Source organism: Euleptes europaea, chromosome 21, assembly GCF_029931775.1.
Source record: "Euleptes europaea isolate rEulEur1 chromosome 21, rEulEur1.hap1, whole genome shotgun sequence".
NCBI classification, from domain to species: domain Eukaryota; kingdom Metazoa; phylum Chordata; class Lepidosauria; order Squamata; family Sphaerodactylidae; genus Euleptes; species Euleptes europaea.
The window spans coordinates 19,637,274-19,665,272 of NC_079332.1; the positions used below are offsets into that span (position 1 = coordinate 19,637,274).

Sequence of the window (27,999 nt, forward strand, 5' to 3'; positions counted from 1 at the left end):
ATGAACGCCCCGGGCCAGGGCTTCCCTCTGGATCTCGGAGGAAGCTTCACGGAGGACGCCCCGAGGCCCCCGGTCCCCGGTGAGGAAGGGGAGCTGATCTCCACAGACCCGCGCTCCGTCGTTGGCCATGGTTTTTACCCTGGGAAGTGCGAGGTTCTCAAGGCGGAGCCCTCCACCGCCACTCCCCGGCGCCCTGACCTGGACCTGGGCTACGAGCCGGAGGGGAGCGCCTCCCCCACGCCCCCCTACCTGAGGTGGGCGGAGTCTCTGCACTCCCTGTTGGACGACCAGGACGGGATCAATCTGTTCAGAACCTTTCTGAAGCAGGAGGGCTGCGCAGACCTGCTGGACTTCTGGTTCGCCTGCAGCGGCTTCCGGAAGCTGGAGCCCTCAGACTCCAATGAGGAGAAGCGGCTGAAGCTGGCCAAAGCCATTTACAAAAAGTACATCCTGGACAACAACGGGATCGTGTCGCGGCAAATCAAACCGGCAACCAAAAGCTTCATCAAAGATTGCGTCATGAAGCAGCTCATTGATCCTGCCATGTTTGACCAGGCCCAGACAGAGATCCAGTCCATGATCGAGGAAAACACGTACCCGCTGTTCCTTAAGTCGGATATTTATTTGGAATATACAAGGACCGGGGGGGAGAGTCCTAAAGTGTACAGCGATCAGAGCTCAGGGTCTGGGACGGGGAAATGCCTGTCGGGCTACTTGCCTACCCTCAACGAGGATGAGGAATGGAAATGTGACCAAGAGGCTAAGGAGGAAGCCGGTCGTGATTCAGTCCCCTCCAGCAGGCTCACCCAAAAGCTGCTGCTGGAGACGGCCCCTCAGCGCGCAACGCCCTCAAGACGATACAGCGAGGGGAGGGAGTTCAGGTGAGCGCCATGGGGCAAGGGCCTCCAAACGGCTGGGGGTGGGGGTGGCGCCGGCAGCACAGAAACAGGGTCACCCTTGTGTTCGGCGTGTTCATTTCCCATTTGGCAGAGACGACAGAAAGGCAAGGGGAAGGAGCCCAGGTTGCGCCTGGCTGCTGTCTTGGTCTGTGGTGGCCAAGGGTGGCAGGAGGGTGGGGGCAGGGATTTGTGGCTGCATGAAGCGGCAGAGGGAGGTCCCCTGTGCCCCCCTGCCGAGTCAAGCCATCCCTCTGGGCCATCCGGCACTGCCTGTCTATCTTGACCGGCAGTGACCGCCAAGTCTCAAGCAGGGGTCACTCTGAAATGCTTTGAGATGCCAGAGGCCAAAGCGAGGATGTCCCTCCCCAGACTGGGCTCTCAACGGTTCCAGGTGGGTTCCTTGGTGGGGAATTTCTCCACAGTTAGTCACTGTCTGTCCTGCATGCACTGTGGTGGCAAAGTTGTTTGAACCTTTATCCCAGGGGTGTTGAACTCCTTTGCTAGGAGGGTCTGATAGGACAGAAATGTCACTTGGTCAGGCTGGGCCATGGGTACCAAATAAATAAATACATACATACCATAAAATGTAATGCCAGATACTGGAGATACAAAAAAGACACAGGCAAAGTCAATTAATGATATTTTTTTACTGAAAACACAAACAAGCTTAGAACAATAACATTTTTATAATATTTCCTTTTATTTAACGGCCTTATTGTTTTCAGTATGCTTGTATTTTAGGTAAAAAATAAAATAAAAATAATTTCATTAATTGACTTTGCATGAGTCTGCTATAAAGTTTGCATCTCTGGTCCCTGGCGTTTATATTAAATCTTAACCTGGGGGTGGGGGGTGGGGTGGCTGCCTTGGCTGGCGAGCTCGCAGATGTGGACTGGGGGGCGGGGGGCTGCCTTGGATGGCAAGCCTTCAGCCCTCCCCCGGTACAGAAAGTCAGGGAGAAAGAGAGAGAGAGAGGAGAAAGAAAGGGAGAAAGAGTGAAACAGATAGGAGAGAAAAGAGAGGGAGAGAAACATAGAAAGAAAGAGACAAAGAAATAAAGGGAGAGAGAGAGAAGAGGGAGGAGAGAGAGAGAAAGACAGAAGGAAAAAGAGAAAGCGGGAGAAAGAGAAAGAGGAGAAAAAGAGAATGAAAGATGGGGGGAAGACAATGAGGGACGGAGGAAGGCCACTGGCTGGGCTCGTGGGGCCAGAGTGGCCCCGGGAAGCCCAGAAAAGGAGGGGGAAGGTGGGGGCTAGCTGCCTTGGCTCCGTGGGCCGGAGAAAAGCCCTCTGCGGGTCGGATTTGGCCTGCGGGCCACATCTCTGACACCCCTGCTTTATCCCATTCCAAGGAGCTTGTTACCCCCCCAAAAAAGTCAGAATAACCTCCTAAGGCAGTGGTCGGCAAACTCATTAGTCAAGAGAGCCAAATATCAACAGCACAACCATTGAGATTTCTTTTGAGAGCCAAATTTCTTAAACTATATAGGTAGGTACACTGTTTATTAACTTAATAAACTTTAATTAAAGTTTTAAGTCTTAATTAAACTATAGGTACACTGAATAAAACTTGATATCATACTTAATAATGATCTTATTTATTGATAAAAATTAAATTGTAAGTAAGGTATCCATAAAATTAAATCATGTCAATGACTGACAAACACTTAATGTGAACAATGGCCTTGCATCTCCTTGGAAAGTTTGGGTAAATCAGGTTTGTATGTTGTTGTTTTTAATTTTAGGCATGATTCCAGGTTCTCATCAATAAGACGGCTTCTCAATTTACTCTTGATAAGGTTCATGCTTGAAAAAGATTGTTTGCATGAATATGTAGAACTGAAAAGGGAAAGAACAGCAAACGCTAGTAGAGGAAGGGAGGGGGGAGGAATAGAGAAAGGAAGGAAGGAACCGGGAAAGGAAAGAAGAAAGAAAGGGGGGAGGGATGGAGAAAGAAAGAGGAAGGAAGGAAGTGGGAAAGGAAAGAGAAGGAAGGAACTGGGGAAGAAAGGCAGCCTGGAGCTGGACTTTTGGGAGCCCCTGAGGGGGACGAGGAGGAGGAAGGCGGCGAGGAGGAGAGTTTACCCCTTCCAAGTGGGCCGTTGATTAAGGTGCGAAATCCGCCCCCTGCCCTGGAAGTTCCCCCACAAGATCCCGGCCGGGCAAGATGCGGCCTGCGCTGGGGGCGGGAAGGCGATGCGCCGGACCAGCTCCAAACTCTCAGTCTGAGGCGCGGGGAGGGCGAAGCGAGCTCGGTCCTGGCCCAGGAAGCATCGTCGCCTTACCTGCCCGGGGCCAGGTGGAGCCAACAGGAGGAGGTGGGGGGGGTGAGAGGTCGCCCAGCTCCGGTCGCTCATAGAGACAGAGGAGGGAAGGCGGCGGCGGCCGAAACGAGGACCAGACAGCCACGCCTCACTCCTCACGGTGGAGAGAAGGAAGGGAGGAGGGAGGGAGGGAGGAGCCCCCTCTCTGCCAAACCAAGGCGCGCAGCCAGGCGGCAAGAAAAGACGGGGGGGTGGCAGCTGAGGGGCTCTTGTCGTTCTCCAGCCGCCGCCGCAATGGTGGGAGGCAGGGACGGCGCTGGGGCGAGAAGGAGGAAGGGCCACTCCTTCCTCTCTCGGAGACCCTCCCGCTGCTTCGGCCGGCCTAGGGCGCTGCTTCCGTACGTGGGAAGAGCCGCCCTCAGGGGCCCAAAGAGCCACTTGCGGCTCAGGAGCCGCGCTTTTGCGACCCGTGTCCTAAGGATACAAGAACATAACGAGCCAAACTCTTAAAATAGCCTTAGCAACACACTCCGAATATGATTGGAATCCCCGCCCTCTGGCCCCCCAACCCAAACTGTTTGAATTCTTTTACCTGAAAGGTGGCCCTGAAGGAAGGGGCCACCCGGTCTTAGCGGAGCAGTGTGATGTCTTCAGGCACTTAAGACCTTCTGCAGTGTGAGAATCATCGAATCATAGGTGGCCGTATAGGCCATCTAGTCCAACCCCCTGCTCAATGCAGGATCAGCCTAGGTCCCAACCTCTCGTCACTTGTGTACCCCTTGGCAGCCCATTTCCATAAATTGTACCCTTCATATTACCAAAATGCTCATATATACATCGGCACCAGCACGACAGCACTTAAATGTTCGTGAGGTGGAGAAGAAGGAAAGCTGAGCCTGTGAGGGGCGGCCACCCAGCATGCTCTCTGTAGTGGCGTGTTCGCAACACATTGTTTAGGGAGGGACTCCCTACCATTGGCCAAAATAACAAAGTGAGGGAATGGGGCTTTTCTCAAGGTTAAATAATGAAGAAAACGCGCTCCACCACTCGTCATAACATTCAATTAATTTCACAACTTTTGACTTGTATCTTTTCTTACACTGTTGACGTATGTGCCTTTTCCCACCATTATCAGTTTTTTCCGCATACCCCAAAATGTCCTGATTCGTACCCCTGTGGGAATGCTTACCCCAGGTTGGGAATCACTAGCCTAGAGAATCCCTGACAAGTGTTTGTCCAGCTGCTGCTTGAAGACTGCCAGAGAGGGGGAGCTCACCTCCTCCCTAGGCAGCCAATTCCATTTCTGAACTATTCTCACTGTAAAAATGTTTTCCTAATGTCCAGCTGGTACCTTTCCATAATTTGTACCCATTATTGCAAGTCCTGTCCTCTGCTACCAACAGGAACAGCTCCCTGCCCTCCTCTAAGTGACAGCCTTCCAAATACACGAAGAGAGCAATCATGCCCCCTGCCCTCAATCTCCTCCAGCCTAAACATTCCCAAGTTCCTCAGCCTTTCCTCGTAGGGCTTGGTCTCCAGGCCCCTGGTCATCCTTGTCACTCTCCTCTGCACCCGCTCGCTTCTGTCCACATCCTTTTTTAAGTAAGGCCTCCAGAACTGCACACAGGACTTCAGGTGCAACCTGACCAATGTGGTGTACAGTGGGACTATGACATCTTGCAATTTGAATGTTATGCCCCTGTTGTTACATCCCAAGACTGCATTAGCCTTTTTTGCCTCTGCATCACACTGGCTGCTCATGTTCAGCTTACTGTCCACCCGTACTCCTAGATCTTGTTCACACACACTGCTACCCCATCCAGTATGCATGTTCCTCATTTTTGTTACCCAATTGTAGAACTTTGCACTTGTTCTTGTTGAATTGCATCTTGTTCACATCCGCCCATGTTTCCAGTGTGTCCAGAGCTCGTCGTATCCTACCTCTCTTCTGGTGTTTTCACTGCTCCTCCCAATTTGGTGTCATATGCAAATTTAATGAGTAGTCCCTCTACCCTCTCATCCAGATAATTTGTAAAAATACTGAAAAGTACCCGGCCCAGAACCGAGCTCTGTGGCACTCCACTGGACACCTCTCTCCATTCAGATGCAACGCCATTGACAGCCACACTTTGGGCTCGGTTCTCCAACCAGCTCCTTCTCCACCTGCCTATCCTAGAGTCCAGCCTGCAGTGCTCCAGCTTACCTATCAGAACATCATGTGGGACCCTGTCAAAAGCTTTACTGAATTAAGTGTAAACCATGTCAATGGCGTTCCCACAATCCAGTAAGCTCATCACTCGATCAGAAAAGAAAACGAAGTTGGTCTGGCAAGACCTGTTAGGAACAAATCCATGCTCGTTTCCCTGGAACACCAAGTTGTCCTTCCGCTAATCGCAGATTGACCCCTTTACAGTGTGTGGAGGCAGGCTGGTGGGATTCATCCTGCCTCAGGCGCTTTTCACAGCTTGCTGTAGATGTTGGCAGCTTTATGTTCCAGTACTGTTTTCCTTTAGAATTTGAGGCAGGAAACTTCCAGGAGAGAGTCCTTTGATCTCTTTTTGGCTTAATCGGGAGGCGGGCGAACACCGTAAGCAGGTCCCAGGACTTACTTACAGAGTTAACAAAGCCACCTTGCGCCAAGAGGCGGGATATAACTACCAGTAAAATAAATAAAATTAAAAAGATGTTGAATGTGTGTGGAAAATCTGCTTGTGAAGTGATAGTCTGGGAACCCCAAGATTCAGACAAAATGGTCTTAAGCAGCATTTAGTTCATAGGATCAGAAAGAACGCGTCCTGTGCGACGTCTTGCATCCTGTAGCCTGGCTGCTTAAAGTGTGCTTGTTATCATGTCTTTCCTTAGACTTAACTCCAAGCTTACCTTCCTAGTTTGAAGCTGTTCAGTTCCAAAATCCTGATTGTGAAGCCTTGCTGGAAAAGATCAGAGTCCTTTAGACAGTTTTGGGGAGGGATTTTGCTGGATTTCATGGGTAACACCCAAGAGCCATTTTGAAGGAGATATTCTCTGCTTTCTTCAATGGTTGGTGGCTTGTAAAAAAAGAAATAAAAGGATTGCCTCTGGCAGTATAACTCTATCCTGTCCTATTGGTCACTAGAAGTGAATTTATCACTAGGACTGACGACCATATTTATTTATTTTAAAAAAATTATATGCCACCTTTCCAGAGACCTGCTGGAAGTAGATCACAAAATAAAACACTTATGATAAATTCATAAAAGCAATGTAAAATAACAATAAATGAGCTCTTAAAAATGAGCCTGTGCATAAAAACAGCACAAAACAGCATCAGAAAGAGTCCTCAGGCTCAGAGCAGACCATAAAAACAGACAAAAAAGTGGGAATATTCTAGATATGCTCTGAACCCACACATTGTTTGTGTACAGTAAAATTATACCCTTATGAGAAGGTGGTGGAAAAAGGAGGTAGAAATATCTCTGTGTTTCAGTATTCACAGATAAGAAGTTTTCTAATTACAACTAAGGAAGGGAATGCTAATAAAAACTGTCGAAGGCTTTCACGGTCAGAGTTCATTGGTTCTTGTGGGTTATCCGGGCTGTGTAACCGTGGTCTTGGTATTTTCTTTCCTGACGTTTCGCCAGCAGCTGTGGCAGGCATCTTCAGTGTTACTCCTCTGAAGATGCCTGCCACAGCTGCTGGCGAAACGTCAGGAAAGAAAATACCAAGGCCACGGTTACACAGCCCGGATAACCCACAAGAACTAATAAAAACTGTTAACACAATTTGAAGAACTAACTTTGTAAGAAAACATAAAGCTTGTCTCTAATTGATACTGTTTCCTGACAGATTTATTATGTATGAAGGAAAAAGGGTTTCACAAAAGGTGGCGAAGTGGTCTGGGGTCAACATCAAGCCCCCTCCCCCACGTGGGATTCCTTTTTTATAAGAGGATCGGCCTTTTTAGTGAACCTTCCTTGAAGAGATTAAAATGGCAGACCAGTGGTATTTGTCACCAGACCAACTTTCAAAATGGTATAATACTATGAGGAATTATTGGTTTTGTGGCTGTGGCATTGCCCCTGTTCCTTATGTCATGGGGGTGCTCGCTGGCTGTGAAATATTGGACAATTATTGTCCTTCCCAAGCCAAAAAGAATATCTGGACATCTGGTGTTTTGTATGTTGAAGCTGGAAGCTATCTAAAATGTAATGTTGTTATCTGGAGACAAATGGTGACTCAGATGGAAAACTAATCAGAGTTTGGATGTGTTGATATTCTATTATTCCCCCCCGTACCTTCTGTAATCTTACAGATAATCTGATGAACCTCTCCCCAAAAGAAAGAGAAAGGGTGCAGTTTTGTGCCCCCGAGAAACAGAATTAGGCTGCTGAGAGGAAACAGTGGTAGGAATGCCAGTCAAGCTGGGAGGTTTGGTCCAGAGATCGTCGTTTTCTTCATAGTGATACTTGTAAGTGGTCGAAAGCGTCTGGGGTGTTTTTAGCAAACTTCCTGTGCAGTCTTTTTTTGGTCATTATGGTTGAATTTTTTCTGGCTTCAAAGGGAGCTCTGAAGCCGGCCTCATCATCGATGCGAAGTCAGCCGCATCCTCCACTGATGCTGTTTGTCGGATGAACCACGTGAGGCTGGCCAAGCCCCCCCCCCCCCCGCCACCCATCTTTTGCTTTCCTGGCCTACCCCTTGTCTTGATGCTGCCTGTTCTTTTGTCCTGGCTGAAGTGGGGGAGCTGCAAGCCCCCCCCCCAATAGAGGCAGCCGGGGGAGCATAGAATTGGAAGGGACCACCAAAGTCATCTAGTCTAACCCCCCTGCACAATGCAAGAAATTCTAAACTACCTCCCCACTACACCCCCAGTGACCCCTACTCCTTGCCCAGAAGATGGCCAAGGTGCCCTCCCTCTCATGAACTGCCTAAGGTCATAGAATTAGCATTGCTGTAGATGGCCATCTAGCCTTAAAAACCTCCAGGGAAGGAGAGCTTACCACCTCCAGAGGAAGCCTGTTGTACTGAGGAACTGCTCTAACTGTCAGGAAATTCTTTTTAATGTCTAGATGGAAACTTTTGATTTAATTTCAGCCCATTGGTTCTGGTCCGACCTTCTGGAGCAACAGAAAACAACTTGGCACCCTCCTCTCTATGAAAGAACTTGAAGATGGTTATCATATCCCCTCTCAGTCTTCTCCTCTTCAGGCTAAACATACCCACCTCCTTCAAACTTTCCTCATAGGACTTGGTCTCCAGACCCTTCACCATCTTTGTTGCCCTCCTCTGGACTCCAGCTTATCTACATCTTAAATTGCGGTGCCCAAATCTGAACACAATACTTTAGGTGAGGTCTAACCAGAGCAGAACAAAGTGATACCATCACTTTGTGTGATCTGGACACTATACTTCTGTTGATACAGCCCAAGATTGCATTTTCCTGTTTAGCTACGGCATCACACTGTTGACACATGTTCAGTGTTTGGTCTACTAAGACCCCAAGATCGTTTCCGCACAAACTACTGCTCAGACAAGTCTCCCCCATTCTGTTATTATGCATATGATTTTTCCTACCTAAATGCAGAACTTTACATTTATCTTTGTTGAAGGTCATTTTATTAGTTTTAGCCCAATTCTCCAGCCTATCAAGATCATCCTGTATCTTAGCTCTGTCTTCTACCATATTTGCTACCCCTCCCAATTTAGTATCATCTGCAAATTTAATAAGCATTCCTTCATCCAAATCATTTATAAAGATGTTGAACAACACAGGGCCCAGGACAGATCCCTGAGGCACTCCACTAGTCACTTCTCTCCAAGTGGATGAGCTCTCTTTGGGTGCGATCTGTCAACCAGTTGCAGATCCACCTAACAGAAATAGGAGCCAAACCACATTTTCCCAATTTGTCAACAAGAATATCATGTGGAACCTTATCAAAAGCCTTACTGAAATCAAGATAAACTCTGTCTACAGCATTCCCCTGATCCGGCAAGGTAGTAACTTTCTCAAAAAAGGAGATTAGTCTGACGACTTGTTCTTGAGAAACCCGTGCTGGCTCTTAGTAATCAGACCCATCCTTTCTAAATGCTCAAGGACTGAGCATTTCCTGGTATAGAAGTCAAGCTGATGGGTCGATAGTTACCCGGATTCTCCTTTTTCCCCTTCTAGAAGATGGGGACGACATTTGCCCACTTCCAGTCTTCTGGCACCTCACCTGATCTCCACGAATTCTCAAAAATAATGGACAGAGGTTCAGAAATTATATCTGCAAGTTCTTTAAATACCCTTGGATGCAATTAATCTGGTCCTGAGGGCTTTGTTTCGTTTAAAGAAACTAGGTGTTTGTGCACTACCCCAATGGCAATCCTTGGCTGCAAATCCCTTCCCTCATCATGTGTTCTGTTGACGCCATGTTGAGCACCGTTTCCCTCGCCAGAAAAGACTGAGGAAAAGTAGGAATTGAGGAGTTCTGCCCTCTCTTCATCTCCTGTTATAATTTCACTTTCCGGTCCCCGCAATGGGCTTATCTTGTCCTTGTTCTTATTCTTACTCTGTACATAGGAAAAGAACCCTTTTTTGTTGCGTTTAGCATCTCTCACTAGCCTAAGTTCATACTGAGCTTTAGCTTTCCTAACACTCTCCCTACAAGCACTAGTTTTTTTTTATATTCCTCTTTGGTTATAAGGCCCTCCTTCCACTTCCTAAAGAAACTCCCACCCTTCTTGAACTCCCTTCTCCTTAAGTATTTCTGACCATGGGATTCTACCCAACATAAGTTTAAGTTTGTTAAAATTGCTCTCCTAAAGTCCAACCTATATGCCTGACTACGTACAGTTTTTCCTTTTCCCAAAATTGTAAATTCCAAGATGACATGGTCACTCCTACCCAGGGTGCCTACTACTTTAACCTCATCAACCAGTTCTTCCCTGTTGGTGAGAATCAAATCTAAGATAGCATATCCCTTTGTTTCCCTGTTCACTTTCAGGAAAATAAAGTTGTCAGCAAGACAAGTCAGGAATTTATTGGATCTTGCATGTTTAGCAGAGTTGGACTTCCAACAGATATCTGGGTAATTGAAATCTCCCATGACCACCGTGTTCCGTCTCTTTGAGAACTTTGTAATCTGGTCTAGGAGTGTCTCATCCAAGTCCTCTGCCTGGTTTGGTGGCTGACCCCCACCATAATATCACTATTATTTCTTACTCCTTTGATTTTTACCCAGAGACTCTCGACTGAACTTCCATGCTCAGATTCATGTACTTCTTCACAAGTGTACACATCTTTGACATATAATGCTATTCCTCACCCCTTAATATTCCAATCATGAGTGACATCCCACCAAGTTTCAGTAATGCCTATTAGGTCAAAATCCCCTTCCCGTATTAGGGCTTAAGTTCTTCCTGCTTGTTTCCCATACTCTGCGCATTAGTGTACAGACATCGGAATCCGTGGTTTATGTGCCCCAAGGTTTTCGTTTTTGTACTTACCCGTGAATTTATGTTTCCTGGCATACATGCCACTCCCTGCAAATGTTCTCGTCTCTAGTTATTGTCAGCATACTAGGTGTTAAGGTGTTGTCTCGCTCCCCCATAGGATTTAGTTGAAAGCCCTCCTTATCAGGTTGGCAAGGCTCTCACCAAACACATTTTTTCCTACCCTCATGAGGTGCAAACCATCTCCCGATAGAAGAGCTTCATCTCGAAAGCGTAAACCAGGGTCCAAAAATCCAAACCTTTCTTGAGGACACCATCTAGGCAACCAGTCATTAATTTGTAATATTCTTCCTTCCCTTCCTAAGCCACGACCTTCAACAGGAAGAACTGACGAAAAAACAACATGCCCCCAGGCCCTTCACCTTCTTACCCAGAGCCGCATAGTCTCTTTTAATATGTTCTAGGCTGTGTTGGGCAATATCAGTTGTTCCCACGTGAATTAGCAAGAAGGGGTAATAATCTGTGGGCTTGATGAGTCTTCCTATCCTTTCTGTCACATCCTGGATGTGTGCACCTGGTAGACAGCAGACCTCTCGAGATGACAAGTCCGGTCAGCACACTTTAGACTCTACCCCTCTCAGCAGGCCAGTCGGCTTGAGGCTTACTGCGCCCCATCATCTTAGCAGCTGGTTCTTTCAGTTGTAAGCCACCTCAAGTAGGGCTCTGAAGAGGCGACACAGAAATATCCTAAATAAATAAGCGGCAGAGACCGCAGTCTAAATTGGGGGTGGTTTTGATAGCTTGCACACGCATCAGGCTTTCTGATTGTGATTTCTGAGGACAGAAGAGGTGTTGTAAGTAGAGGAGAATGGGTATTATTCAACCTAAGTCTTACAGCACTCTGCAAATCTTGCCAAACTCCCCCTGTTCCCCCTAGTGGCAACTCTAGGTGTCTGGGGTCCGGAAGGCAGATGGGTACATCACCCTGACTGTTCCCTGGCTGGACCTTTCAATGCCTTTCAATGGACCAGCCCAATGGCATGGCAGTAGTCATGTATGAGCCATTCAAAAGTCATGATTGCCAAACGGGAGCTCCGTCTCTGTATTGTTGCTTGGACTGGGGAGTGTCTGCTGGGGAAGTGCCGGGACTGTCAAGTGACTGAATACTTTTGTGCCATCCCCGTCCCCCCCACCACTGAAGGCCGTAGGGTTGGGTCGGTTCTGGAACCCAAGGCTGTGTTCTGCAGCCAAGGCTCAGGTTTCCTAGATGTTCCTGTTCTTGCTGCATGTCTCAGACACATGTTTTTAGTGTGGCTGGGATCTGTCAGCTGCATTTCATGAATCCAAATCTTGCCACCACCTTGGTCTCATTTTAAGCCAGGCAGCATACATTTTATCCTCACAATAGCCCTGCGAGGCTGGTGGCTGGCCCTCAGACCCCCAGTGGGAATTCGAACCAGGACAGTTTTCCTCTTCCAAGCCCAGCACTCTCTCTGCTACACCAAACTGACTCTTGCGCTGGTCAAACTAGGATCCTGGGACCACTGGGAAGAACCGTCTTGGAGGTTTGCCTGGGGATTCTCCTGCTGCGTGTGGGACAGACCCCGTTCTTATACCACAGCAGTTTGGTTTTCCTTTGGAAAGCAAGTGGTGCTCTCTGCTCTGGTTAGAATCATAGGGTTGGAAGGGACCACCAGGGTCATCTAGTCCAACCCCCTGCACAATGCAGGAAATTCACAACTACCTCCCCACCCCACCCCCAGTGACCCCTACTCCATGCCCAGAAGATGGCCAAGGTGCCCTCTCTTTCATGACCTGCCTAAGGTCATAGAATCAGCCTTGCTGACAGATGGCCATCTAGCCTCTGCTTCAATACCTCCAGGGAAGGAGAGCTCACCACCTCTTGAGGAAGCCTGTTCCACTGAGGAAACGCTTGAACTGTTAGAAAGTTCTTCCTAATGTCTAGATGGAAACTTTTTTTGATTTGGTTAGCTAGTGACTCAATGTTTGGGGGCAGGCAGAGGAGGAGCGGGTCCGGGTGCCGAGGATTCAGGACTTGGAACACCAGGGATCTTCAGCCGGAAAATACCTTTGTGCCTTATCATGACAGCTCCATAACGAGGACCCTTTCCTGCAGGGTTTCCCATTCTTGTGTGATTCAAGCTTCTCCTGGCTGGCGGGACTTGTGTTACGGTCAAGTGTAAATCTTGAGGATTGCCTGTGAGCTTAGCAGGCAAACACCTGCTTGGCTTGCAGAAGGGCCCTGGCTCAATCCCTGGCATCGCCAGTTAAAAACTCTCCAGTTGCAAGCGTTGGGAAAGACCTTTCTGTGCTGGAGAATTTGGAGAGCCACCGCTGGTCAGAAGAGGCAAGGCGGAGATGAGTGGACCGGTGGCCAGAGGCTGCCGCCCAAGGCTGCTGCGTACGTCCAAGTCTCTTTCTTTCCAGAGAGATTTGGTGGCGGTGGTTCCAGTTGACCCTGTGAGTGACCTTTTTCTCTCTTGCAGGCACGGGCCTTGGAGAGAGCCGGTGAACCCTTACTACGTCAACACTGGCTACGCCCTGGCCCCAGCCACCAGTGCCAACGACAGCGAGCAGCACAGCATGTCCAGTGATGCCGACACTATGTCCTTGACCGACAGCAGCATGTGAGTACTGGAGAGGGTCCCTGGATGCTTCCATTGGCCATCTGAGCTTCCAGCCTTGTGCAGGGATTTCCGGTGGTAGTGGGAGCTCCCACCCACCTTGTGCAGGGAGAGGGCCGTTTCTTGTTTAGCGCTGGCAGCAGGGGCACTGATTTTGGGGCCCTGGACTTCGGCCCAGGGCCCCAGAATCACTAGGATCGCCCCAGTTGGCAGAGCTTTTTGGAAAAAGCTGAGAGGTCCTTGGCACCCTGTGCTGAAGGCCTGCGAATCTTTAAGTTAGCACCACTCTCAGAGGGAACTGGTGGTTAGATTGGCTTACTGATCTAGAAACCAAGTTGTGTGAATGTGACCCCTGGCCCTTACACCACTCCTTTCAGAAGGCAGGGGTATCTAGCAATCCTTTTGTGAAACCTGCAAACAGCTGAGAAAACAGGAACTTGGCTGAATAATATAACTTTAGCTTAGTCTGTTCCTTTTTATGCCAATAAAGAATTGATTGATTGATTGATTGATTGATTAGTCTGTGATGTGGGTATGAGTGGGTGGGTGTCTCTGCCGAGACAGCCAGACTGTGTGTGTTTTGGTTTCACCAGGTGCGTCCCAAGGCCGGGCCTGTTAACCGTCAAATTCCTTTCGCTAACTCTGTGGGAACTGCCCTCGTAGGGAGGGTGGTTGCCATGGCTTCCACCACTATCTGATATGACCAATGTTCTTCCATATAGGCCCTAGGCCGTGCCTTTAGTTCCCATTCGTGCCAATTTACCTGTTAGCTCTGTATACCTGTAGGTTTTCTAATAAATCAACTCTCTTTTGGACTACTCGCCTGTGGATGTTGTTTGTGGGATTACTACAGGGACAACTGCTCCCCTTAAGGCCCCCCTCCCACTGTCCTGTTCATGGGCGCCCGTTTGTGAGGGTAAGCAGTATGGAATTGACGGACCAAACGGGTGCAGAAACATCACGTGCGCTCACCTATTCATCTTGCGCAGAACTGAAATGTTTCCAACGAACTAGATACTGGAGAGAGCCATGATGGATACGCGAGTCCAGGATTTTCGCGATTTCAAAATGTTCCTCTCCCCCCACCATCACCGTTGGTTCTGGGAGAGGTTCAGGATGCCATTCCGGGGAGGGAATATGCTGTTTCAGCAAACTGATACGGAACACGGGATGAATCCGTCTCAAGGACTTTGGGAGCGAGAGCTCCACAGTTACTGGGTTGATGATTCGATAAATGGAAAAGGGTCCTACGTATTTGGCACTGAGTTTATTACACGGGCGGTTGGAACGCAGATTCTTGGTGGATAAATAAACCATATCCCCCACTTTGTAATCTTTTCCTGGTGAGCAATGTTTGTCGGCTTGAGCCTTGTATTTACGTTTGGCCCGTTCCAGGTTTTTTATCAGCCAGGGCTATGTTGTTTGAATAGTGTGTACCCAGTCGGCAACACCTTCACCCCCCTCCTCCCCTGAGACATCGTTATGGCCAATGGGGCCGAAGTCCTTACCATACACGGCCCGGAAGGGGCTATACCCAGTGGATTGATGTACAGCATTATTGTATTCATATTCAGCAAAGGGTAACAATTCAACCCAATCATCTTGATGATAGTTAACATAACAACGCAAGTAGCATTCCAATACAGCATTCACCCGCTCCGTCTGGCCGTCGGTTTGGGGATGGAAAGCACTGGAGAAACCTTGTTCCACCCCCACCAACTTTAGGAAAGCTTTCCAGAATTTAGCTACATAGCTACTTCCGCGGTCGCTGACCACCTTGCGCAGAAAACTATGTAGACAGAAGACATGTGACACAAAGAGGCAGGCCAGTTTTGGGGCGGACGGGATACCTGCGCAAGGGACAAGATGCACCTGTTTAGAGAACAAGTCCGTGATTACCCAAAGTACAGTCTTCCCTTCACTGAGGGGGAGATCGGTCATAAAATCCATTGCAATTACTTCCCAGGGTCTAGTGGGGGTCTCTAACGGTTGCAGTAATCCGGGGGGGTTTCCTTGGGACCTTTTGACAGTAGCACATACTGGCAACTGCGGATGAATGAATCTACGTCGGTTCGCATGCCCGCCCACCAAAATTGTCTCCGTAACAAATGCAGCGTTTTTAGAAATCCAAAGTGTCCTGTGGTCTTGGCTCCATGGACCAGCTGCAGTACCTCCTTCCGCAGACCTTTAGGCACATACAGCTTAGAGTCTTTGTACCAATAACCTCCACGTTCAGTCAGAGAAGTGGGGAGGGTTTGTGCAGAGAGTTCGGCTTGGCAACTGGAACGAAGTGAGTTCATAAAAGAGTCCGTTAGACCCGCCCTATCCAGCGTTGTGGGCACCATGCTGGTGGGAGGGCGACCGGGTGGAGCTGGGGGGGGGCGCGGTCGGGTCAATTGGCGTGGTTGGGTTTGGCGTTCCCCCCCCCCCCCCATGCGAAGACTGTGGCGGGAGCCGGGCTTGCGATCGAGTTTGGACTGCTAGAGTGGGCAGCAAACCCCTTTGATCAGGAGTGAACAGGGACTCCATGGGGCGTTCAACCTTGGTTGGGTATTGGGGTAGTCTGGATAGAGCATCAGCCAGGACATTCTGTTTCCCTGGTACATGTTTCAATACAAAACAGAATTGAGCAAAGAGTCTGCCCAGCATACCTGTTTCGCGGACAGTTTACGGGCACCCGTGAGCGCCTCCAGGTTCTTGTGATCGCTCCACACCTCAAAAGGGACTTTAGAGCCTTCTAAAAACTGTCTCCACACCGTGAGGGCATGGTGGACGGCGGCCGCTTCTTTTTCCCAGATCGGCCAGTTGAGCTAAGACTGCGCGAACTTCTTAGAGAAGCGCACGGATGCAGAAGACCGTCCCTCCCTCGCTGTAGAAGCGCACCCCCCATTGCCACGTCTGAGGCGTCAACCTGGACATATAAACATTTGCTCAGGATCAGGGTGTTGCAACACTGGTTCAGAGGTAAACAGTAGCTTGAGAGTATCGAAAGCGGTTTGGCACTGGGTGGTCCAATTGATTTTAGCCGAGGGCAACGTGGCTGCATTTCCCTTTCCCTTAGTTTTAAGGAGATCAGTGATGGGGAGTGCAACTTGAGCGAAGTTGGGGATGAACCCTCTGTAGAAATTAGCGAACCCAAGAAATTGTTGAACCTGTTTGCGGGTTGAGGGTGGTTCCCAATTGGTTACAGACTGTACCTTCTCAGGGTCCATGGTGAGACCGTGATGTGAAATTATATAGCCCAAAAAAGTTAACTGTTTTTGGTGAAATTCGCATTTGGACACCTTAGCATAGAGCTGATTGTCTCTGAGACGTTGCAATACTTCCCTCACCAGGGTAACGTGTTCGTCCATAGTTTTAGAGTAAATAAGAATGTCATCCAAGTAAACCACCACTCCTTTATATAATAAGTCGTGTAGGATTTCATTAATGAATTGCATGAAGACCCCTGGGGCCCCTTTTAATCCGAAAGGCATCACTAAGAATTCATACATGCCAAAGCAACTGGAAAAGGCTGTTAGGGGTACATCTGTATCTCGAATTCTGATTCTGTAATAGGCTTCCACCTAGTCTAATTTAGTGAAGATACGTCCCTCCTTTAGTTGCCCCAAGAGATCCGAGATCAGAGGAATGGGGTAGGCATTGGACTGGGTAACCGCATTAAGTTTCCGAGCACTGTCTTTACTCCCACCCGGGGCCCAGGCGAACCCTCCGGGGCTCCAGCCACAGGCAAGTCACTCGGAGAGCACGTTCCCTGCTCCAATCCGAGATCCCGGCGATCCCTCCAGGGCTCCAGCCAGGCAGGTAACAGGTAGAGAAGGGATTCGTGCCAAAATGTAAGCACTTGTCCCTGTAGTAATCCCACAAACAACATCCACAGGCGAGTAGTCCAAAAGAGAGTTGATTTATTAGAAAACCTACAGGTATACAGAGCTAACAGGTAAATTGGCACGAATGGGAACTAAAGGCACAGCCTAGGGCCTATATGGAAGAACATTGGTCATATCAGATAGTGGTGGCAGCCATGGCAACCACCCTCCCTACGAGGGCAGTTCCCACAGAGTTAGCGAAAGGAATTTGACAGTTAACAGGCCCGGCCTTGGGACGCACCTGGTGAAACCAAAACACACACAGTCTGGCTGTCTCGGCAGAGAACAGGCCTGACAGTGGGCAGGAAATGAGCCCCCAGGACTCCCTTCCATGGCATCCGATGGCTGTTGAGCTGCCCTGGGTGGGAAGAGAGCTGTCATGGGCACAAATTGATCAGTAAGAACAGCCCGGCTGGATCAGCCGGAGGTTCCTCTTGCTCTGCTCCCACTCTGGCCAGCTAATGCTTGTGGGTGCTTCCAGGCAGGGCGTGCAGTCCAGAGAGGCCTCTGCTGTGTCCCCCCCCCCCCACAGGAGTCTGTTGAGCTCCCTTTTCCTATTTGTAGGGGAGCAAGATTTCCAGATCTTTGGGGCATATCAAGGTGGAGAGGAAAGTAGCCAAGCCTTGTAAGATGGGCTGTTTTAGTGCCGTGGATGCCTGTGGTGGCTACCTCTTGAAGACCCGGATAGCCCGGCTGCCACAGTGCCCTGTGTTCAGTCTCATCTGGAGGTCCACTCAGGGTCCCTCTTGCTTTCTTTTGGCAGAGATGGGATTCCGCCATACCGACTCCGAAAGCAGCATCGCAGAGAGATGCAGGAAAGTGCCAAAGCGAATGGACGTGTGCCACTACCTCACATTCCTGTAAGTAGCCAGCGCCCCCTCTGGGGGCAGAGCTGTCGCTGGGTTGCACAGCGGGAGCTTTGCACGCAGAAGGTGCGCGGTGGCCAGCACCCAGAACATCACCAACACACTTATCCCATCCGAATATGTATAATAGTGTGCAGTAAGTTCAGGGATTATGTTTGGTAAGATGGAGGATCACAACATATTTAAGTGCTAAAATAGTCTTAAAATATTGCAAGACTACCTGCTTGTCCTCTACTGCCTCCCCCCCCCCCCCATTTAAAGATAGACTCTGAAATCCATTTTCCAGAATGTTTCCTCTCTCTGGAACACAAGTGCTTCCATGTAAGTACTGCAGCCATTCTAACAAGGCCTGAAGAAAGCCTCCCACTGGCTTTTCCCCCGATCTCAAGGCTGTAACCGTAACTAGTTTTTTTTGGGGGGGTGGTCAGTCTGATAGCCCTGTCCCACCCCCTGGTCATTTCCCGACCCTGGTTTCAAGGGTTTGTACGGAATGTAAATCTTCCCTGCGGTGGTGTGAGGTGTGCAGAGAATCTTGTGCTGCGAGGGGGGGGTGTGTCTTGGCAGGCTGCTCCTTACTGTTTGGGTGGGCAAGGGTTTTTTTTTCTTTCTGAAACTGGTCTGGGGCATCCTGCTTTCTGTCACCCTGGATTCCTGCAGCCTGCTGCCCCCTCACTCTGGTGTTCCTGTCCTGTCCCTGTCACAAACTCTCAAGGAGTAGATTTTAAAGTCCTTCTGCGAAAAGCAGCTTTCACAGAGTTCTGCAGGACTCACTGATGTTGTAAACCTGGATAAAGGCAAAATGGCTTTGCTAACCTGTCTGTGTTTCCCCTCAGCGTACATACCGAATGCCAAAGGATATCCACGTCGAACCACAGAAGTTTGCTGCAGAACTGATAAATCGGCTGGAGGAAGTCCTGAGGGACCGGGAAGCAGAGGCCAAACTGGAGGAGCGCCTGAAGCGCGTCAGAGCGGTGAGTGGGCCGCTGCTCCTGTCGGGTCCACAGTCGCCTGGCGAGATCCCTGCAGCGTGGGGCGGGCCCTGAAGCTACCAGGGGGGCTGTGTCTTCTGTGGAACAAAGGTGCTTCTCTTCCTGGCCATTCCCAGGTGCTTCTCTGGATGAGTGTGAGGGCCGAGTTGTGGAAGGGACCCCCGCAACAGGAAGCATCTTCTCTCCCGCCCTCTGCCCTGCTGTGCTTTCAGGGACTCCTCCATCATGGGGCCAGGCAGGCTGGGGAAGGAGGCGGCTGCCCTTTGAGCTCTGGGCCACTTGGGGACTTGGAGTGAACTGCGGCAGAAGGAAGACAGACAGCCCTGCAGAAGGGAGCTATTGCGGGTTCTCTCGGGAGGGGCATTCAGGCTCAGCGTGGACGGAGGACGCTCCCTGGGGCTGGTCCGTTCCACACGACAACCCCCCCCCCTCCCCGTGTTCACCGTGCCATGAGAGGGGGCCAGATTGGTTTCCGGGTGAGGGAGGGGCCAGGTGCAGCCCCAGAGCCCTCTGCTCCCTCCAGCGACTCCACCCTCTTTGCCTGGACCTCCCTTGCTGGGTGACCTCCTGTCACCCCTGCTCTCTTCCTCTAGATCCCCCCACCAGCACCCACTTACTCCCTGTCCCCTGGTTCTGCCTCTCTGTGCCGCACTGGAGCTGGTGAGCTCCTTGAGCCCGGGAGCTTGGCCACTTTTTGGCTTTGGCTCTGTAAGGCACCCTGGCCACCGGAGGTTCACCGAACAAAAGCGGAGCCCCTTCCTCTGAAGAAGGTGGGCCAGCCGGCAGTGGAAGGCGGCAGCCGCTGCTTTGCCTTGGGAACTTTGCTTCCTTCAGCCACTTCTCTGAAGGGCTGTCGGCATTTCATCAGAAGCGCAGGAGCCATTGACTTGAGGGAGCTGGGGGAGGGGGGGATGGCAGACACTTCCTCAGCTCTGGGGAGGAAGGAGGGGCTGGGGAGGTGATCGGACGGGACAGAGGGCACCGGCCAGCAAGCCTGCCTGCCGGGTTTGTCGGCTGTGTGCTGCGGGCCTGACATGCCGGTGTTGTCTGACAGGAGGAAGAAGGCGATGATGCAAATGTCCCCATGGGCCCCTCCCTCCTGAGCCACAAGCTGCCCCCCACGCAGCTCCTGCCCCACTTTGCCCCCCGCTATGCTGAGATGCAGCTGAGGGACGCTCACGAAGAGAACCCGGAGAGCATCCTTGATGAACACGTTCAGCGCGTCATGAAGACGCCCGGCTGCCAGTCGCCAGGCCCTGGCCGCCACTCCCCCAAGCCCCGCTCGCCTGACAGCGGGTTGGCCGGGAAGCTGCTGCACGGTGTGGCAGGGACAGTCCCGCCAGGGCACAGCAAGCACGCGGCCAAGGGCGGGCTGAAGCTGGATGCCGCCAACCTCCACCACCACAAGCACGTTTACCACCACCTCGTCCACCACCACGGCGCCCTCAAGCCCAAAGAGCCGCCGGAGCTGGAAGCCAGCCAGCGGGTGCAGGGCAGCTTTGCCTGGAACGTGGACGCTCACAGCTATGCAACAAAAGGGCGGGCCTACGGAGAAGGCGTCGGCATGGCCCCCACGCCTGTGGATTCCTTGGGCCACAGGTGAGCATGGGACAGGTGGAGTCCCTGGCGAGGGTGACCCGGGAGGGCCGGAGGAGGAGGCAGCAGGGCGCTGGGCTGCCGTTTGGAGCCTCTGCCCTTGTTCTGACTCGTCTGGGAGTGGAGGTGGTGAGATGCCCCTTAGGTTGGCAGCCAGGTATTTTCTGTCACTGATGATGGCGGCCAAAGAAAGACGCTTTAGGTGGTGGGGGGCTCCATGTCTCGGTGAGTCAGATGCAGGTTTTGTGGTATCCAGGAAAGAGGGGCCAGGCACCAGGAGGGTCTTTAGTTTGGGAAAAAAAGGACCTTGGGAGGAGGGGGATTGATGGAAAATTATAAAATGAACCATGGGTGTGTGTGTGTGTGAATTGAGATACATTTTTCTTTCTGTTGTAACTCCTGGACTTGTGTGACTAAATTGCCATCCAGTTATACCGTCAATGTATGGCAGAGTCCCTCGGATGAACAGGGGTGGTTTGCCATTGCCTGCCTCTGCGTAGCAACCCTGGACTTCCTCGGTGGTCTCCCATCCAAGTACTAACCAGGCCTGACCCTTATTAGCATCCGTAGCCTGGGCGGGCAGTGCAGAGAAGAGAGAGTTCATTTTTCACAATGCAGGTTGGAGTTACAGAATTGTGTAAGTTTGTAATGTGTTGTGGTGTAGCGGTTAAGAGCGGCGGACTCTAATCTGGCGAACCAGGTTTGATTCCCCACCCCCACCCACCCCACACAAAGCCTGCTGGGTGACCTTGGGCCAGTCACAGTTCTCTCCGAACTCTCTCAGCCCCACCTACCTCACAAGATGTTTGTTGTGGGGAGGGGAAGGGAAGGAGATTATAAGCTGCTTTGAGACTCCTTAAAGGTAGAGAAAAGCGAGGTACAAAAACCAACTCTTCTTCAAACAGAACTAGGCATCCACATTGGCCTTTCTGGCTACAGTGAACTTTTGTGCTCCGAGGTAGGGAAGCTGAGGGCAACGGTGGGATGCTGTGGCCTTCATGCCCTGAGTGGGAAATCCTGAGAGCATCTGGCTGGCCGCTGTGGAAACCAGGGTGGGGGTCCGGCAGTGGTCCAGCAGGAATGCCCAGTGGGCCTTAGCAGAATGGGGCAGAGTCCACCCAGCTGCCGCCCCACAGGCTGAGCTCTCGTGCCAGATCACTCCGCTCAGGGCTTGGCTCTGAAATGAGTGGCTCATTTCTTTGCCTGCTGCTGCTTCCTCCTCCTTCCAGTGGGAAAGCCAGCCTGCTCTCAAAAAGAAACACCAAGAAGCTGGAGGCGGGGAAGAGTGAGGCTGCCGGCTACGACATGTCCGGGTCTCCGGAGGACGTCGAGAAGAACCACAAGATCATGCAGTGGATCATTGAAGGCGAGAAGGAGATTAGCAGGCACAAGAAGACGACTCATGGGTAAGGGTGGGGGAGGGAAAGGCAGCTGTGGGGATCCACGAGCAAAGCCATGGACGGGCAAGACGCAGCCGGGGCGTTGGGGGACGGGAAGCCCTTGAGCTGTCAGCCTGCCTTTCTGGCCCCTGGGGGACAGGCTGCTCTCTGCGGGAGGGGGCCGGGGCGGCAGACTCTGAGGTTTGCAGGTTCCTCGGCCTGCCTTCTCTGCTCTCCCCGCTCCCGGCTCCAGCACATCAAGCTCAGCCTCTTTGTCTGCAAGCTACAATTTTAGGTGCTTCTTTAGCAAATGTTAATGCCACCTCTCCAAGAAACCTCCTCCACACAGCTGACAAAATCAAAGCAATGTATTAAAAGTTATTAATTAAAATCCATCCATAAAAACCAGCATTACAGACCCAGTCACAGCATAAAACTGGATTTGGGGAAGAGTGAGGTGCCGCTTAGAATGACAGGTTCAGACTGAAAGCACGCTCGGTTGGGTTAGAAGGCCCCTCAACTAAAAGCCTGGGTGAACAGAACTGTTTTGGCCTGGCACCTCAAAGAGGGCAGCGTCAGTGCTGGGCGTGCTTCAAGGGGAGGGGCATTCCACAGGCCAGGAGCCACTATGAAGAAGCCACCTGCCTCCCCTCTGAAGGTGGAGGCCCCTGAGAGCCAGCTTTGCGAGGCAGATCTGGACAGCTGGGCGGGGAGTGCTCCCCAGGAGAGGGCCCCCGCCCGCCCTCCCACCTGCCTGGGCCCAGGTCCTCCGCTTCAGCCCCCATGCTGTGTTGGGGGAGAGGAGCTTTCCCGCGCCTATTGACCGTGCTTCTTTTGGTTCCCCTCCAGGTCTTTGGCTGCCAAGAAGCCACTGATGCATGAGGTACCCCGCCCTGCCTCCGTCGAGCGCCCCGTGGCCGTGCACCCGTGGGTCAGCACCCAGCTTCGCAACATCGTGCAGCCATCGCACCCCTTCGTCCAGGACCCGACCATGCCCCCCAACCCGGCCCCCAACCCGCTGACCCAGCTGGAGGAAGCCCGCCGGCGGCTGGAAGAGGAGGAGAAGCGGGTCGGCAAGGCGGCCGCCAAGCAGCGGTGAGGGCAGCGGGGGGGGGGGCTGGGCCAACTGGGAGCCTGGGTGGGTGGGGGGTGCAGTCGCTTCCCCCCCTTGTGACTCAGAGGGAGGCTCTGCTGGGGGAACTGAGGCACTGACTCGGACTGTCTCTGGCACGGCCGCAGAGGAACACCGGTCACCCTCTCTCGGGGCCAGGTTTGGCAGGACCCTGAGTAGTTGTGGGGGCGGGAATCGGCTGTCCTCGGGGCTGGGTGTTTTCATCTCTGGGCTCGGTGGCACTTTTCCGCGACTGGAGCAGGGGCTCTCTGCCATTTGTGGTGGTCGGTCAGGAAGGGTGGGGCCAAGGGCCCTGCAGCCCGGAAGGGTCTGGGCAGAGCATGGTGAGGCCTTTGGGGCCTCCGAGAGTTGGGGAGCCGGGGGGCTTGTGCTCAGTGGGCCCCACGGGGAAGAAGAAAGGCATTGAGCTGCTTGTGCGTAGCTCCGGGTCCCTCAAGAGGATGCGACAGGGAGCTGTGGGGGGCCCAGAGCATCGCTTGACTCGCTGTGCTGGCCCGCTGGGTTTTGTGTGGCAGCTGCGGGGCAAGGCTTAGAATGATAGAATCATAGAGTTGGAAGGGACCACCAGGGCCATCAAGTCCAACCCCCTGCACAATGCAGGAAATTCACAGCTATCTCCCCCCTCCACACCCCTAGTGACCTGCTTCTGGCAGGTTGATTCCCCCCACCCCATCCCCCAGGGGAAATCTTTTGAGAGCCGGTCGATCAGGCCGTTGGGGTTGGCTGTTGCTTTCCGCTTCCCTGAGGCGCTTGGTTAGGGCTGGTGTGGCCTGTGGCCCCTGGCTGCTTGAGGGGCTTCAGCTTAGGCCAGCCAAGAGCAGTGGAACAACCAGCGGGAGCTTCTGAGTCTTCAGGAATGGTTGTGCTTGCAGCCGCCCCCTCCTCCTGCAAAGGGCAGGGCTGTGGCTCAGGGGTCAGGCACCTGCTGGCCATGCAAAAGGTCCCCAGTTCAATCCCCAGCAGCATCTCCAGGCGAAAGGCGGAGTCGGGGGGGGGGGTGCCAGAGCACTGCCTGGCAGAGGACCTTGACAGGGCCCGTGGCCTGACTCGGTAGAAGGCAGCTTTGGGGGTGCGTGCATGCATGCGCGCATATGTGTGCACATTCCACAGGCTCGCTTGCAGTTGCTGGGGAGACAGCTGCACTGTGTATTGCTGGTTACCATTCTGGGAATCGCCTGGGCCAAGGGAAGCCCCGGCACCTGCCTGGGGAGGGCTCAGCAAAGGTGCTGCTCCCCTCCTGTCCTTGGGAAGGGCATCGGGCAGAGCAGTGCTTCGGGAGATGGACTTTGCTGCCCCTTCTGGGCCAGCCCTGGTCACCTCTCTTCCTCGGTCTGCCCCGCCCTAGCCTGTGGAGGGCAGGGCAGGGCGGCCGTCTCAACCATGTGGCATCTTGCGCTATGGCTTTCCCCACTCACGTGATGTGACGCACCTCTTCCGTAGTCATTGTGTGTGAGCAGAGGCACCACTTTGGCTTTCTCCTGTGGTTGGTGGGCAGCCAGAATCTGCCAGGAGTGCAGGGCTGTTTGTGGAGTGTCTGAGTGGCCTTCAAGGAGAGAGGCCAAAAGCCCCGGCCAGACTCAGCAGGAGGGGAAGTTTTCTCTGGGACTTTGCGTCTCTTTCCGAGCATGGATCCTTCTCTGGGGGAGAGAAGAATACTTTGAAGCCAGGCATGTGTGTGTGGGGGGTGTGTGTGTGTGTGTCTTTAGTAGTTTGGGGTCACAGCAGCTGGGGGGGGAGGTGCCCTGTGGGGCTCGAGATCTCTTGCCTCGCCAGTGTGCACTCGTAGGGCTGGCGAGAGGGGCCCAGCGTGTCTAATGTCTGAGGTTGTTCTTCAGGTATGTGCAAGAGGTTATCCAGCGTGGTCGCTCCTCTGTCAGGCCAGCTTGTATGCCAGTGCGGAACGTGGTACCCGCCGTCTCCGACCTGGATCTCTCCGAGTCCGAGTATGTGCCGCTGCTCTTCGCGTCTTCTCTCCCCCCGTAGCCTCTAGACTCCCACCCCTCTCTTGTTTGCTGGGGGCCATCTGAGTCTCCTTGCTGAGGGTAGTCTGGCCTTTGGGCAGCGGTGTCGGAGAAGGGGCTGGCTAGCCTCCCCCCTTCCCGGCCAGCCTGCCTGCCGCCTGGGATTCCTCTTTGGGACTAGCCCAGCAGCAAGACCCTTCAAAGGACTTTCCGCTTGCTTCTGGTGCTGTTTGTTCCCAGTGGTGGTCTGGAGTCTGGCTTGGCTACTGGAGGGGGGTGACTTAGAGGCCTGGCAGCTGCTGCACGCCTGGCAAGCAGAGCTTTGGGGCGCCCCCGGCCCCCACCTCCAGCCAGGCCTCGTACGTTTCTGGTTCTGGAAGTCCACCAGCCCTCCTGCCTCCCCTCCCTCTGGTGCTTATGGCTGGTCATGTTGTGTGGTGGGACGTTTCGTGGGTCCGGTGGGGGGGACTTTTGGGAAATCTCTGCTGGTTGTCTGTGCAGGTTGGTGGGTTCTAGCCGAGAGCCTTGTCTGTCCCAGAGCCCTCCTGGAACTTGTGTGGGGCGGGTGGCCCCGTGCACGGCTCAGCCCTGCCTGGGGCAGGAGGGAGGAACGGGCCACACACACAGGTCAGTCGAGAGCGCCAGAGCGGTGCTGCTCCCCTGGAGTTCCAGGGAAGCCCTGTGCTGGGCAGGGTCTTCTCAGAGCACCGCCTGCCCAGCATATGCATGGCCGTGTCTTCGGGGAGGGGGGAGGGGGCGCAAGGCTCGCTCAGGGCCAGAGCCCAGCTCTCCGGTGGTCTTGGTGTGCCTCCCTGAAGGTGGCTCCTCACTGGGGGCTGGCGAGGGCTCCTGGTGACCCTGGGGCAGACCAGGGAGGTGTCAGGAGGGGGTGTGCCTTCAGAGAACAGATGGGGCAGCCCCCTCCTGCTTGGGCCCAGCCAGGAAGACACCTCCCCTCCAGCTGCCAACACTACCCCCCCCCCCCCCAGCTATTGCATGCTGAGGCACAGGAGGGCTCGGGGAGCTGGAGCTGGGGGTGGGAACAGTGTTCAGAGTCACCCTCTCGGGCGCACCCAGCCTGCAGACGGGAACGCCACAGTCCGTCGCCCCCTGCGCGCATCTCTGAACTGGGCTCCACAGCGCCAGGTGTTCAGGGTGGCCGTGAAAGCCCCCTTGAAACCAGAGCCAAACTCTGCAGTGGGGCTCTGACGAGCACCCCACACACACACACTGCTCTCCTCCGCCTTGAGGTCTTCCGTTGTTTGGTCATCCAGAGGAGGGGCCGGAGTGGCTTCTCTCCTCCAGAAGAGCCCCTTCTGAGACACTCTTGTAGGGTCTGTAGGCCTTTGCCCAGGCTTGCTTCTGAGGGCCTGGGAGTCCCGTCCCCCCCCCCCACCGACATTTGCTTTGGAAGCCTCTTCTCCCTTCAGCGGTGTTTGCTGAGGCTGCCGGGGGGGGGGGGGGGGAGAGCTGCCCTTTGTCTGCCGGGGAGCTGATCCCCTTCCTTGCCCATGGAAATCCGGCTGGCCGGCACCCCCTCACCTGCTGCCGCCTGAGGCCCCGCTGTGTGCTTTTGCCTCCTAGGACGAAGCCCCAGAAAAGGCCGGGCGGCGGCGGCTCTTTGCATCAGCAGCATCCCTGGGAGAGCATCGTGGTGGCCTACTACTTCTGTGGGGAGCCCATCCCCTACCGCACCCTGGTCAAGGGCCGCGTGGTGACCCTGGGGCACTTCAAGGAGCTGCTCACCAAGAAAGGGAATTACCGGTAAGATCAGGGGCTGGGATGGGAGGAGCAGGGGGGTCTTGCCAGGAGGGGGGGATCCCTCTCCTGCCTGTCCCCCCCCCCATTTGCACAGCAAGGACGGCCAGCGTTTGAGGTCAGTGCTGTGGCCAGAGACGCTCACCTTCTGTGACTCCCGGGGGTTTCTGCGACTGACCTCCCAACCTGCCCTTCCAGGGTGTAAGGAGTCTGGGATCGGGGGGGGGGGGATGAGAGCCAGGGCCAGGCAGGAATGCTTCCGGGTCATGCCACACACACACACATTCTGGGGCCAGAGACCCTCTCTCTCCTACGGGGGCAGGTTTAGGGGAGTATATTTGGTAACCTTTTTGAGAGGGGATGGGGGAGTTTTAGGTCCAGCCTCTTTTTCAAGGAGGGTGTGGGAGGTGCATCCAGCACCTGGGACTTAACTGACCCACACCTGGCCACCATCTCCCCCGGGACACAGAATGTGCTCATCCGTCTCTTGGGCTTCTCAGAACCAGTGGGGCTGGGAACTTGCTCGATTTTGAAAAGAAGATGAAGCTCTGTTTTTCGCAAGGAGAACAACGCTAGGTGTGACATGGGCTTCTAGCATGGAAGCACAGGGCAGTCTTTGTGCAGAAGGGGCCACGGCAGGAAGAATACCCTCCTGCTCTCTCTCCTCCCTGGCTCCTTTCACCTTTGAGGCTGTTTTGCAAGGAGACGGGGTGGGGGGGATTGTGCTGGGGGGGAGGGGCAGAGGCAGCCGGGCGTCTGCCTGCTTGTTTTCAAAATCCAGTACAGCCATGAGGACTAGGAGGTGGCCTCCAAATCGGGCTGTGCTGTTGAGCACTGGGGGAATCTGGTCAGTCTGTCAAGACCTGCGAGGACTTGCGTGGAGAGCCGAGCCAGTAGCTGGCAGTGCAGAGCGGGTCGGCATCCATCGGGACTCCTGGGGGTTTTGGAAGCAGAGGCTGGTGTGCCCCGACTCTGGACCCTGCCAGGTGGGCCGTTCCTGGAAGGACAGCGTGGCACTGCCTCTGGGGAGACCTCCGGGGGTGTGCTGGCCCCTCATTTTGCGGTGGCTCTCCATCCCCGCCTTGCAGGTATTACTTTAAGAAGGTGAGCGACGAGTTTGACTGCGGCGTGGTGTTTGAAGAGGTGCGCGAGGACGAGGCCGTCTTGCCCATCTTCGAAGAGAAGATCATTGGCAAGGTGGAGAAGATCGACTAGCCCCAGAGGAACAA

General features: G+C 53.2%; 1 protein-coding gene across 1 annotated transcript; it reads left to right on the forward strand.

Annotated features, from left to right (window-relative positions):
* Positions 1-27,999, forward strand: AXIN1 (axin 1). The gene is made up of 10 exons (XM_056866167.1): positions 1-881; positions 13,083-13,223; positions 17,853-17,949; positions 18,789-18,926; positions 19,999-20,543; positions 21,770-21,946; positions 22,769-23,014; positions 24,887-24,994; positions 26,597-26,776; positions 27,859-27,999. The coding sequence occupies exons 1-10, from the start codon at positions 1-3 to the stop codon at positions 27,983-27,985; spliced, it is 2,640 nt and encodes an 879-aa protein (XP_056722145.1). The 3' UTR covers positions 27,986-27,999.

Coding starts and splice junctions, on each gene's coding strand:
- AXIN1 (XM_056866167.1), top strand. CDS start 1: ATGAACGCCCCGGGCCAGGGCTTCCCTCTGGATCTCGGAGGAAGCTTC. Junction 882..13,082: donor AGCGAGGGGAGGGAGTTCAG/GTGAGCGCCATG, acceptor TCTCTCTTGCAG/GCACGGGCCTTGGAGAGAGC. Junction 17,950..18,788: donor TGCCACTACCTCACATTCCT/GTAAGTAGCCAG, acceptor GTTTCCCCTCAG/CGTACATACCGAATGCCAAA.